Below are 12,710 nucleotides of genomic sequence, written 5' to 3'. Positions count from 1 at the left end.
GTTCTCGAACAAAGCATGCCGCCAACAAACTTGCAGTAGAGAGCGCGCTCGAATTTCAAGTGACAAAAATAAAGGACATAAAATTAAAATAATAATATAATAAACCTCGAGGGTGCACGGATAATCCGCAAACCGGATAATCGGAACTTTGCTGTAAATGAAATAAGGAAGGAAAAAGAAAGATTAATTTACTGGTTCATCAAATGTCCAAGTTATTTGAAAACATTTAAGGAAAGGCTAGGTAAGCAACTGATAGGGAATCTGCCACTCCGTGACTAAATAGTCTGCGTACTGCTCCCCGGTTCGAGAGCCCCGGGTTCAAATACCAGCCGGGCTGAGGATATTAATTGCGTGTGTTTAATTCCTCTGGCTCGGGGGCTGTGTGTTTGTGTCCACTTCTCTTCATCTGTAAACATTGCACCACACTACCAGTCACCATAGTAACACGCAATACTGAATACATCCCTCCACATAGGGTTGGTGTCCTGAAAGTTATCCGGCCGTAAAACGGGGCTAAGTCCGAATCAACTGCTAATCCAATAAAGTGGGTAAGTGTCCTGGAAGATGATGATTTTACTGGTTCATAAGTATGAGTTTTGCCATCTCGTATGGGGTCAGTATGGGAAAAGGCTTTTGGCTTCAAATAGGGGACTCTCACCAGGATGGAATCTGCTATAATGAAAACACTAGGTCAAAGACGGTGCCATGGACTTCACCAATCAGTCATCAGTGATCTACATTCGGGGCTGTCGCCCAGGTGGCAGATTCTCTATCAGTTGCATACCTAGCCTTTCCTTAAATGTTTTCAAATAACTTGGAAATTTGATTAATTATTAATTTTAATTATTAATTTGATTAATAATTAATTTTAATTTGATTAATTATTCCAATCATTCACTACTGATCTGCATTTAGGCCAGTCGCGCAGGTGGCAGATTCCCTGTCTGTTGTTTTCCTAACCTTTTCTTAAATGATTGCAAGGAAATTGGAAATTTATTGAACATCTCCCTTGGTAAGTTATTCGAATCCCTAACTCTCCTTCCTATAAATTAATATTTGCCCTAATTTGTCCTCTTGAATTCTAACTTTATCTTCATATTGTGATCTTTCTTACTTTTAAGAGCTCCACTCACTCTTATTAGTCTTCTAACGTAATTCCAAGCCATCTCTCAACTGGCAGCTCGGAACATGCTGGTTAGTCGAGCAGCTCAGTCTTCTTATTTCCAAATCCGTCCAGCCCAAAGTTTGCAACATTTTCGTAACACTAGTCTTTTGTTGGAAATCACCAGGACCAAATCGTGTTGGATAAATTCAGATCGTGATTGTGTTAGTTATTTTTAAATGTGCAATTCGGGACACGCTTGACCCCTCCTTCCAAGTGAAACATGTCCGGAGAAATCCCTGATCGACTACTATCCAAAGCAGCAAATGACATAAATTACATATGGACCAAAGGTTGTTTCACGTCGTACAGCTGTGCGACCTTAAACGCACGGCGAACTCGCTGGTAAATGTGATTACTCCAATGAAAATCATTCCTTAAATTAACGCCTAGGTATTTACGATGATCCGCATGAGGTACAATCACCCCATCAACACAGTAATTAAAAAACGAGAGGACTTTTCCTCTAGGTGAAACTTATAACGTGACTTTGCCGTTTACAATCATATCATTGTCTGCTGTCAATCTCACAATATTGTCGATGTCTTTTTGTAATCTCTCACATTCCTGTACCTCATTTGCTACTACATACAGTATAACATCATGAAATAGCCTTATCTATGATTCCAGTGTTTTACTCTTATAATTATATATAAAAAAACAAAGGTCACCGGACTGAGTGGCTCAGACGGTTGAGTTGCTGGCCTTCTGTCCCCAATTTGGCAGGTTCGATCCTGGCTCAGTCCGGTGGTATTTAAAGTTGCTCAAATGTATCAGCCTTGTGTCGGTCGATTTACTAGCACGTAAAAGAACTCCTGCGAGACAAAATTTCGCTACATCTGCGCCCCCGAAAATCGAAAAAGTAGTTAGTGGGACGTAAAGCCAAGAACATTAGTATATTATGACTAACATAAAGGTTCAATAACGCTGCCATCTTCATCACAGGATCAGATAACACTTCGCCTACTCTAATTTTCTGAGTTCTGTTTTCTAGAAATTTAGCCACATATTAAACCACACTTTAGTCTGTTCCAATAGCCCTCATTTTCATCTCTTATCTCCCATGATCTTCCTTATCAAAAGCCTTGGATAGGTCAATAGCGATACAGTCTATTTGACATCCTGAATCTAAAATATCCATGTCTTGCTGGAATCCTACACGTTGAGCTTCACGGGAAAGACCATTCCTAAACCCGAACTGCTTTTATTGAAACCAGTTAGTAATTTCACAAACTTGTCTAATCTAATAAAAAAAGAATTCTTCCCAGAGCTTACAAACACATCTCAAGCTGACTGGCCAGTAATTATCCGCTTCGTTTTATCACCCTTTCCCTTGTACACTGGGACTACTACTACTGCAACTCTCCGTTCATTTGGGATCACTCCTTCATGCGAACACTAATAAAATGCGGCAAATTCTTTCATATCATTAGTAGGCCTATGCCTTACACTCGAAAATGTCCTACATATAATTATCATCCAGGAAAAATTTCTCTGTACTTACGATACACACTATATTTACTGTAGTTCAGTGACCATAATTCACGAATGTACAAATGGCCGTTCTTATCGATTAGTCTGTGGCGCCAGGATGTCTGCTGGCTCGCCTCGCACAAGAAATGCTCTACATCCCTCTGCCAGCCGAAATAAAGGCGTGGTTACTCATGTTAAGAGGTCATAGACGAAGAAAGTAAACAGGTCGTGCTAGAATGAATGATGACACCATTACAACGAAATCCATGCGCAAGCATTTGACCTAGCTAGCATAGGTTTGCACAATAACCTCTGAACATCGTGCACGTTTAAAACCAAGCAGACTATTCCACCAACTATCAGAACTGCTTTTACTTGTCCCCTTTCCTTTTATATATTCTGCGCGTAGGCCTATTTTCGGTGTCCATGCGGACTAGGAAATGCACAGGTTAAATATGAATTATAAAGACCATAAATTCGCGTACTATCGTCGCGTCCTGACACTCGTAACTTGACAAATCTTAGCTTTTAGTTACTTATATAACCGCTGCTACAGTTATAAGAGAATGAAACTGTTTATATTTTACAACACCGAGCTCGATAGCTGCAGTCGCTTAAGTGCGGCCAGTATCCAATATTCGGGAGATAGTGGGTTCGAACCCCACTGTCGGCAGCCCTGAAGATGGTTTTCCGTGGTTTCCCATTTTCACACCAGGCAAATGCTGGGGCTGTACCTTAATTAAGGCCATGGCCGCTTCCTTCCCACTCCTAGCCCCTCCCTGTCCCATCGTCGCCATAAGACCTATCTGTGTCGGCGCGACGTAAAGCAACTAGCAAAAAAAAAAAATATATATATATATTATTTTACAACAAGAATCAACCTATCGTCGCCATATGACCTATCCGTGCCGGAAGTTGGTAAACGTGTTTATGATAGTTTGTATTAATTTTGCTCTTTCCCTAGGAATAAGTACGCATAAACAAGAAAATAAATGTATATAAGTTAAAAAGGAAAGAACGATGGAGAAGAAAGGAAAAAGTTGAAATTAAAAAAGTGCTAGTGCGACCCGAACCAGTCAACTGCTTGAAGGGGCGATGATTGGACCGGTGCAGCAGATACTCGCACCTAAATTGCCTACAGGTGTACATGCTTTTAAATTTAGAGGAATTTCCTCGTTAAGTAAGCGCCATAGGCACAAACCCTCGGGCACCCGTCTGTTTATGGTCAAAGTTCGAGCAACATCAATAATAATAATAATAATAATATAATATTATATATATTATATATATTATTTTTGTTATTATATAACTCATACAGCAAATGTTGCAAACATCGGGCTGGGAAGTCTGGGAGTAAGAAAGCGAGCTGCTCGAGTAATAAGCGAGATGTTCCGAGCTGTCAGTGGAGAATTCGCATGCATTGCCGTTAGTAGACGGATAAGCTGAGTGGAGCTTTCGAAGGTAGGAAATATATGAAGATGTCGTTGGAATTCAAGAGGAAAAATTTAGACGAATATTTATTTATAGGAAGAGGAATTACGGGTTCGAATAATTTAGCAGGGGAAATGTTCGATAAATTACAAAGATCTTTAAAAAATCATTTAGGTAAATAATTGATAGGGAATCTGGCATCTGGGTGACAGTCCTGAATGATCAATCAAATCAATATTGATTTTGATTTCATTTGATTCATTGATTGAAACTGTAATCCACCACACTAACCCTATATAGACCTAACTAGCAAGATGCCCGTGCTTCGCTACGGTATTATACTGAAATTTATAATTGAATGCTTATTGTTTTATATATAATCCGCCAAAATTAGCGATCTGATTTGTGTTTCGACAGAATCCGCCAAAATTCGCGATCTGACTCGTTTTCTAATAGATTACGGCAAGTTTCCTCCCATTTTAAAATCTTTCATTCCAGCAATCGATTTCGTACTTCCCGGGCTAGGTCCAGGTATTCCACCCTGTCAGTTGGGTCCCTAAATCTTTGCCATTTTTCCTATAAGCATTTTTAATATGGAACAAATCCTTCGGGAGATCCGGCGTGGTGTCGTCCTGGCTGCTTGGGCGGTACTGAACCCGCGGCCGGACAGCATTCTTAGTCATTACACGTCCAGGACCCGTTTCCAGCGCGGTCCGCATATTTGACGACGTTCCAGAACATTCTTCTTATTCTTATTCTTCTTATTCTTATTATTATTAGGGTGGGTTATATCAGTTGGATTTATTATTATTATTATTATTATTATTATTATTATTATTATTATTATTATTATTATTATTATTATTATTATTATAGATGTTCTGGACCCCACAGGAAGATGCAAGACCGCTACTTGGCGGTAAATTACATCTGCTGCCATTGTCATTGTTGGCAATGTGACCAGCACCATTGTCGCGGGTATGCAAGTGTGCGGGATTTCTGGCGATACGAATGACATATTTCCGTGCATTATTGACCTTATTATAGGGGTGAACAATTTGACGGCCTATCTCATTCTTATCGTTTATTTCAAATGTGTTTAACTTTTTATTTATATGCCAGGAGAATCTACTGTAATCTAAGAACCTTCTCCGAAGGAAAAGGTGGCTGTTAAAAACGGACCCAGGAGAGATTAGAAATGATCGGTTTATGATCAGAATAAGTACATCGAAAATCTACAGCCTGTTTCCGGTCATTCGACAGCGTCAGGAATGGAATGAATAAAGCCCCATCTAGCGGCGACAATAGGAACTGTGCCGGCTGCCGAAGCACTCCTCTGGCGCAATGATCGATTAATGACAAATGAAATGAAATATTGGAAAGTGTTGCTGGAATGAATGATGACAGGGGAAGCCGGAGTATCCGGAGAAAAACCTGTCCAGCCTCCTTTTTGTCCAGCACGAATGTCACATGAAGTGACCGGAATTTGAACCACGGAACCCAGCTGTGAGAGGCCGGCGCGCCGCCGCCTGAGCAGCGAAGCCTCCTTATAAGTACATTATGAACAGTAAATTCAATTGGTCTCACCTCATTTTATACCCCACCGCCGTTAAATTTATTTACACCCCCTCCCCCCAAAAAAAAGATCGAAGGAAGGCGTGTTTCTTTACGTTTAAAGAAGATTCCAAACACCAATGTTCACGTCTATTACCTTCAGTTTTGAGATATATCCCCATAAAAATAATTCAATTTATTTCACTTCTTTTCACTCCCCTTCCCCCCTCCCCATGTGAATTTTCCGGCAAAATATACTTGTTTCTTTAATAGCAAGGGTCTTCTAAATACCAATTATCACGACTCTAACTTCTTCAGTTTTTGATTCATGTGTCCTCATGTAAGGAATTCAACTTCTTTTCACTCCCGCCCCCAAGATGGTTTACCCTCCAAAATGCGTTTTTCTTTGTTTTAAAGGAGATCCAAATAACAATTTTCACGTCTGTAACAACTTTAGTTTTTATTAGATGTATGTATTCTCATACAATTAAGTCAATTTTTCAATTCTTTCAACCCCCCCCCCCCCAATTCATTGGATTTTCCGAGAATACGTGTTTCTTTACTTTTAAAGCAGATTCCAAATATCAAATTTCACGTCTGTAACATCTTCATTTTTGAGATATCAGTAGCCTAATTAAAAGAATTCAACACCATTTTCAGTCACGCAAGTGTATCCTCATTAAAGGTATTCAACCAATTATTCACCCTTTTACATCCCTCCTATTGGGATTTACAGAAAACAAAAACATACGTGTTCCTTTATTTTTGAAGGAGATTCTAAATACTAATTTTTTACATCTGTAAACTTTTAAAGTTTTAAGATGTAGACACACTCATTTTAAAAATTCACCCCCCCTTTTCACCCCCCATTATTTGGATTTTCCAAAAACGAAAAAATACATGTTTCTTTATTTTTAAAGTAGATCCCAAATCCCATTTTTCAGGTCTGTAATGTCTTCAGGTTCTGAAATATAAGTAGCCTCATTAAAGGCATTCAACCCCGTCTTTCACCCTTTTCCATCCTTCCTGTTGGGATTTTCCGAAAACAAAAAAAAAATACGTGTTTCTTTATTCTTAAAGGAGATTCTAAATACCAATGTTTACACCTATAAACTTTTATAGTTTTGAGATATAGATACACTCATTTTAAAGTTTCACCCTCCTTTTCCCCCTCTTAGGGACGGAATATCCAAAAATCCTCTCTTAGCGAGCACCTACATCTTAATATGAATATACCCCCAAATTTTCTTTTCTTTATGTCCAGTAGTTTTGGCTCGGCGATGATGAATCAGTCAGTCAGTCAGGACAAGTTATTTTATATATAGAGATTATAATAAAATTGATAAACCAAGAGGCATATTCAAGTAAATCATATAAAATAGTACATATGATTAAACAAATTGTTCGGCTCCATGGCTGATTGGTCAGCGTCTTGGCCTTCGGTCCTCCGGGTTCGATTCCCGGCCGGGTCGAGGATTTTAATCCTGAAGGACTTTTACCTTGGTTCGGATGGACTGGGTGGTTGCATCCGTAACCTCCACCACATTAACACAGTTTCCTATACACGGCAGTGGCCGCCCACCCTTACAAGGGCTGCACCAGGCTGGCTACACGATTTAATTATTTATCTTTTGGGTTAATTTATAATTCTATGAAATGTAACTGTAGAAAATGATTCTTAAAAGTGAATACCGGTATGCTTTTGTATAAATAAAGTGAAGGGTAGTGGCAAATGCTTTCAGCTTCTCGTACAGCTTTCGCAGTTTGTTAGCCGAAGTCTTATCTTGCTGTCATTTATACAGACACAATGATGTAGGTCTGTCTGACATCAATTACAATATACAATATTTGTCTATCAGAGCCTTAAGACTGCCTAAAATAGTGCTAAGTTCAGCCAGTGTTTTCTTCTTTTTCTGGCGCAATAATTCTATTTTATATCTATAAGCAATTCCGTTAGTCTTTAATTGGTCTGTTTGGACGTTAACACAAGTTTCTCCACCTTTATTAACGACAAAACTTTACGCAGTTATTTCCGATACTGCCATTGCGGAGTCTAATGAAACTACTTTTACAATTTATGAAGTAGATGTAAGAACCCTCCTACTTATAAAATAAATTTCAAACGTAAAATATATATTTCGACGCATTTCTCACATCGAATGGCTAAAACGAAGAGGAATAGTCCTTTCATTTTACTAGCACATACTTGGGGAGAGCAGTAAAGATAGATGGCACAACCTATTTCTTCAGCCGCATGACGCACTGCAAATTTACAATAAACCTAATATGGATATTGTATTTGTTTACAACTACTGTTCTTCAATGTTTTGGTACAGCCAATATAGTGGGCGCGCGTGTCCGCTGGCTTCAGATCGGGCAGCATATTGCTGACTTATTATTCTGTGCTCGTTGGCCCAAACTCGCTCTGGTCATCGTGATAAAACAGCTTGGACAGTACGGTAGGGCAGTTACTTTTGCTTAACGCTTACAACTGGAACAGTTACTGAACACTCGTTAACGATAACTGTTAAAACTGTAAAAGGGCGGTTCGTTATTAAATGCCAATTATTCACTGTACTAAGGAAATATTATGCCAGACCCGTGGTGTATGGTAGCGTGTCTGCCTCCTTCCCGGAGACCTCGGGTTTGATTCCGCGCCAGGACAAGGATTTAAGAATTTGGGTTCTGCATATCTCTTGTAATGCTAAATATACGCATTAACGACTCAACACTGGTTCATGGAAGTACTGGTTACTGAGGCGGTTACTGGTAGCGAGTACGACCGTGAGGCTTTGCTCCCTTCATAACTCCTGTAATGGTAAAAATATGCGTTAACGGCTCTATACTGTTTAGTGAAATACTGGTTACTGTATTGTAGCGAGTACGGCCGCACGCTACCCTCGTTACCAGAGTACACAAGAGTATTGCAGAGCCGCTGATATTTCAGTGAGTGGATGTCTCCTGTAATCATTACAAGCGCGTACTTACTAAAAATACAGTAAAACTTGCTCTAAGCGGAATCGCTTTTTTTCCTAATTGGACAAGTTTCCGCATTACACAAAGCATCGTATTTTTGCCAATCACCACCACCGTTGCACAAAACATTATACAGTGACCTATTTTTAGATATTGTTTAGAGCTTACCTGTATCTGCCTACGCATGACGCTCGGCTATCCAAATCCATGTGAGTAGTACTGTAGTTCACTGATTCATATTACACTATTTCTGAACACTGGATATAAGCTCCTTAAACTTATTTCCAACGTAAAACTCTCTACCGGTACAGTTCTTCACAACACTAAATTTCTTCCGCAGATGAAACAAATAAACTTGTTTCCACTTCTTTCTATCGTGTTTTTCTGAATGCAGTACTGAGCTGAGTTCATTCATTCAAGAAGAGTGAAAGAGTTAGATGTAATGGGGAATCGCTTTAACCTACGTCGTGAAAGCACTGTGGGCCAGTTCGTGGGTTCGAAACTTGTTTTGATCTTCATCGTCTTGCTCGTCTCCTTCCGTCTCTCCTTTCCCGGCCTTTCTCATTGTTAGGAAGTCGGTAACCGATTCGAAAATGTGTGTCGTAAGTTCATCACTTCGAGTGAAGTACTCTGCCTCGCAACGAACGTTTCTTGCTTGACACAAGTTGGATATTGCCGATGCGTTTTCAAGTACTTCATTCGTTCCACCATCCGTATTATCACTCTCCCCAAACACGTTTGTCAGTTAGTCCAAACAATGACAAACACCAAAAATGCACAAATATTGTACGGAGGACTACATGAGATCCGAATATTTTACGCATTGTACAAGTAGAATTTAAGGAATTCTTTCATTTTTCGTTTCGATTTCCGCGTTGAGGAGATTCCGCGTTCTACAAAAGTGACTGTTTTAACGCCGTAAGCTTCGCCGGGACCGAGAAAATATTCCGTAGTGGACAAGTTTCCGCTTTATTCAAGTTTCACGTTGAGCTCGTTTTACTGTACTTGTTACGTTATCAGGTACCACTAAGGTAGACACATATGTTAAGGGGACGGATGACTGAAATTTCATGGTTTCCCTGCCAAAAAAAAAAAATAGATTTTAGGAATTATTGTCAAAAATAACGCTAATCGTTCTATTAGAAAATGGCAGAATATTTCAAGTTCCGCCGTTTTTTAAGGCCATTCGCCCATTTTAATGGGCTGCCGTGTAGGTGTCTGCCACGCCCGTCTCACACTGATGGCACTTGAATCCCATATTTTCGCAGTATTTTGCCGTTTCCGTTTGAACTTCGCTCCAAGGTTTGACAAATGGTATGGTGTCAGCGTTTTACGATGTTCCACAGTTTACCTCATAATCTTTAAGAAATAACAGGTGCATTCAAAACTTCACAGATGACTTTTTCTCACCTTTCATTTTTTCAGTGCTTTGCTTCCTACGGATAGCTCCATGTGCTGGAGTTCTTCTCTGATTGATATAAAACTTTCTGCAGTTATAGTAATACCTTCAAGTAACAAAACATGCTTATAAATAAGTTTATTTGTTGATTGGAAGCAACGTTACATGCATTTGATTACGCCATATATTATTTTTCTATAGAAAGTAGCAAATCGGAAATTGAAAACTTTGTAGTCTGATACATATTTGAGAAGAATTACATTTTTAATGTAAGATATGCTTGTATATAAACACCATTACCAAATTTTGAAGTCCTGTAAACCAAAATTGTCTCAGGGAACTCTTTTCAGTAACTCATTACTAAATATCAAAAAATAATTGAAAAGAATGAATCAAACCACTGCTTTGAAACTTGGCATAATAGGTAATATGTACTTAATGAATGTGCTAACAAAAGTTCATGCTGATACTTGCAAAATTGTAGAAGATTTAAAAATTTCAGTCATCGTTCCCCTTAAGTGAAGCATCTTTGCGAGTTTTTTTTTTTCAGACACTCGCTGACCAGGGTGCTCAGGCAGGAAATGTTGAGAAACCCATATCTATAAACATCAACGGCGGGCATTGCTGACATGGAAATATTCAGTCGTCATGATAACGAAATAACTGGTGGTGGTTGATAGTTTTTATAAGTTTGCAAAGCCGCGTGGTCATCAGTTCCTATCCATTAGAAAGGAAACTAAGATGACCGTTTCTTCACGTTCCTCTAATTTCGATAATCGCTGGCAGAATTAGGGAAATATCAATCTATGTGGGGAGGAAGGGAGGGAGGGATGAAGTAATATCGCAGAGCCGGAAGAAAATACAATGTGATGGCGTACAGCCCCTAAGCTCCTGAAACTTTACATTACACGACTGACTGTTGTGAGTTGACGTGTGCTTTGTCTCTCCTCCTGCCACTCATCTCTGTCCGATTGTGTTATTGATGCAATTACAAAAACTAACCCATAAGCAACGGGTATTCAACAGCTAGAAGTAATATGAAAGGGAGCCACATGACACTCTAAAGTTGTTCTCTCTTGCTTCTCAGTTTTGAAATAATCTCTACTTGAAAACTTCTTTTCTCTCTCTTTATTAAATGTTTTCTTTTGCTGCAAGTTTCTGCCAACTTAACGGCTAAATGTGTTCGTTTCAGATCCACGAGTGAATCACTGGTCCATGATGAGCAGCCCGTTTCCGACTCTCGCCATTTGTCTATTCTACGTATATTTCTCCAAAGTGCTTGGTCCTCGTATAATGGAAAACCGCAAGCCCTTCCAGCTGCGCCAGATACTTATTGTGTATAACTGCGTGCAGACTCTCTTTAGCGCGTGGATCTTCTATGAGGTGAGTTAAACTTTTTTTTTCATAGTTACTTTTTAAATAATTTCTTCAGATTTTGTGCACAGCTTTAGGTTGTATATACGACGAATGCATTTGGTTGACATGACCGAAAGTTGTTGTTGTTTTAAAATTTGAAATTTACTCAACGTTGGACTGCTGAAACGAAATCGGAACTCAGAGTAAGGTACTCGTATTTTATTAAATTTTATCTCATCCCTCAACTTGTCTTGTAGTACTTTCACTGCGAAATACAGTTCGTTACGTACCAAATGCCTTTCCTCGCAAAGGTTAGTGATGTATATTGTTATGGAAAAGAAGCTAATCAAGTTTTGAGTTAAACGGTTCCTCTTCATGCCAGTTTGAGTTCTCAGTTGAGCGTTTGAGTTCTCTTCAGTACTCCCCGGATTTGCTTTTAGGTTACTGAGTGCTGACGAACAGATTCAAATTGAACTAAATCAATAACCATATCCTCTCCGCCAGTGAGACCCATTATTTTCAATTAAATTCTTTCATCGAACGCTTGCGGTGCAAGTAGGGTAGATTAATAGATTTTCAATCACTACTATAGCCCGGGTTACCCAACTTTTAACACATTCACGTACGCGCGGAACGACTGTCTTTTGTTTACTTCTCGCTGCCTTTTCGCAAACGTATTCTGGCCGTGCACAAGGCTGCCAATCTGTCTACTTACGAACTAAGCCCACAGGTTGGAGCCGCGAAGCCTGGACCTACTTAGGACAAAACCATTGGTCTGTACTAGTTAGGGTAGGGCCTGGAAAAGACCAATGGTCTTTCATCAGTAGGCTACTATCTCCCTCGTTACCCAACTTTCAACATATACACGTACGCGCGGAACGACTACCGTTTTTTCTTCTATGCTTTTATTCCGCCGGGGTTGGTAACAGAATCTAATTATGACGATTGACGCGTATGACGTCACGTCCCACGTTACGTTGGCCAATAGGAAAGCGGCAATGGAAAATGGCGTGTAATGCTCTTTATTAGCTTATAAAAGTAAATGTACTTCTGGGGGCGGGATGGTGGCTTCCTGGACATCGCAATGAACAAATCTCTCCTCCATTACTCATTCCAAGTAAAAAAGCTGCAAAACTTGGGTTATACGGTCTGCATTTTGCCGATTTTTGGAGTCATCGGTACCGCATGAGTAATGAAATGGCGTATGGCTTTTAGTGCCGGGAGTGTCAGAGGACAAGTTTGGCTCGCCAGATGCAGGCCTTTTGATTGGACACCCGTAGGCGTCGTATGAGGATGAAATGGTGAAGACACCCAGTCCCCGTGCCAGCGGAATTAACCAGTTATGCTTAAAATTCCTGA

At 39.7% G+C, this 12,710-nt stretch overlaps 1 protein-coding gene across 1 annotated transcript in view; it reads left to right on the top strand.

Moving 5' to 3' along the window:
* Positions 1–12,710, top strand: part of LOC136864038 (very long chain fatty acid elongase AAEL008004) — a 332,205-nt gene that overhangs the window by 213,746 nt on the left and 105,749 nt on the right. The window contains exon 3 of the mRNA XM_067140559.2: positions 11,188–11,378. Within this exon, the coding sequence (XP_066996660.1) occupies positions 11,188–11,378 (191 nt within the window). The remainder of the gene's footprint in view (positions 1–11,187; positions 11,379–12,710) is intronic.

This window comes from Anabrus simplex, chromosome 2, assembly GCF_040414725.1.
Source record: "Anabrus simplex isolate iqAnaSimp1 chromosome 2, ASM4041472v1, whole genome shotgun sequence".
Classification (NCBI taxonomy): Eukaryota; Metazoa; Arthropoda; class Insecta; order Orthoptera; family Tettigoniidae; genus Anabrus; species Anabrus simplex.
The sequence above is the reverse complement of the archived record's forward strand: the minus strand, read 5'-3'. Positions and strand labels throughout refer to the sequence as shown.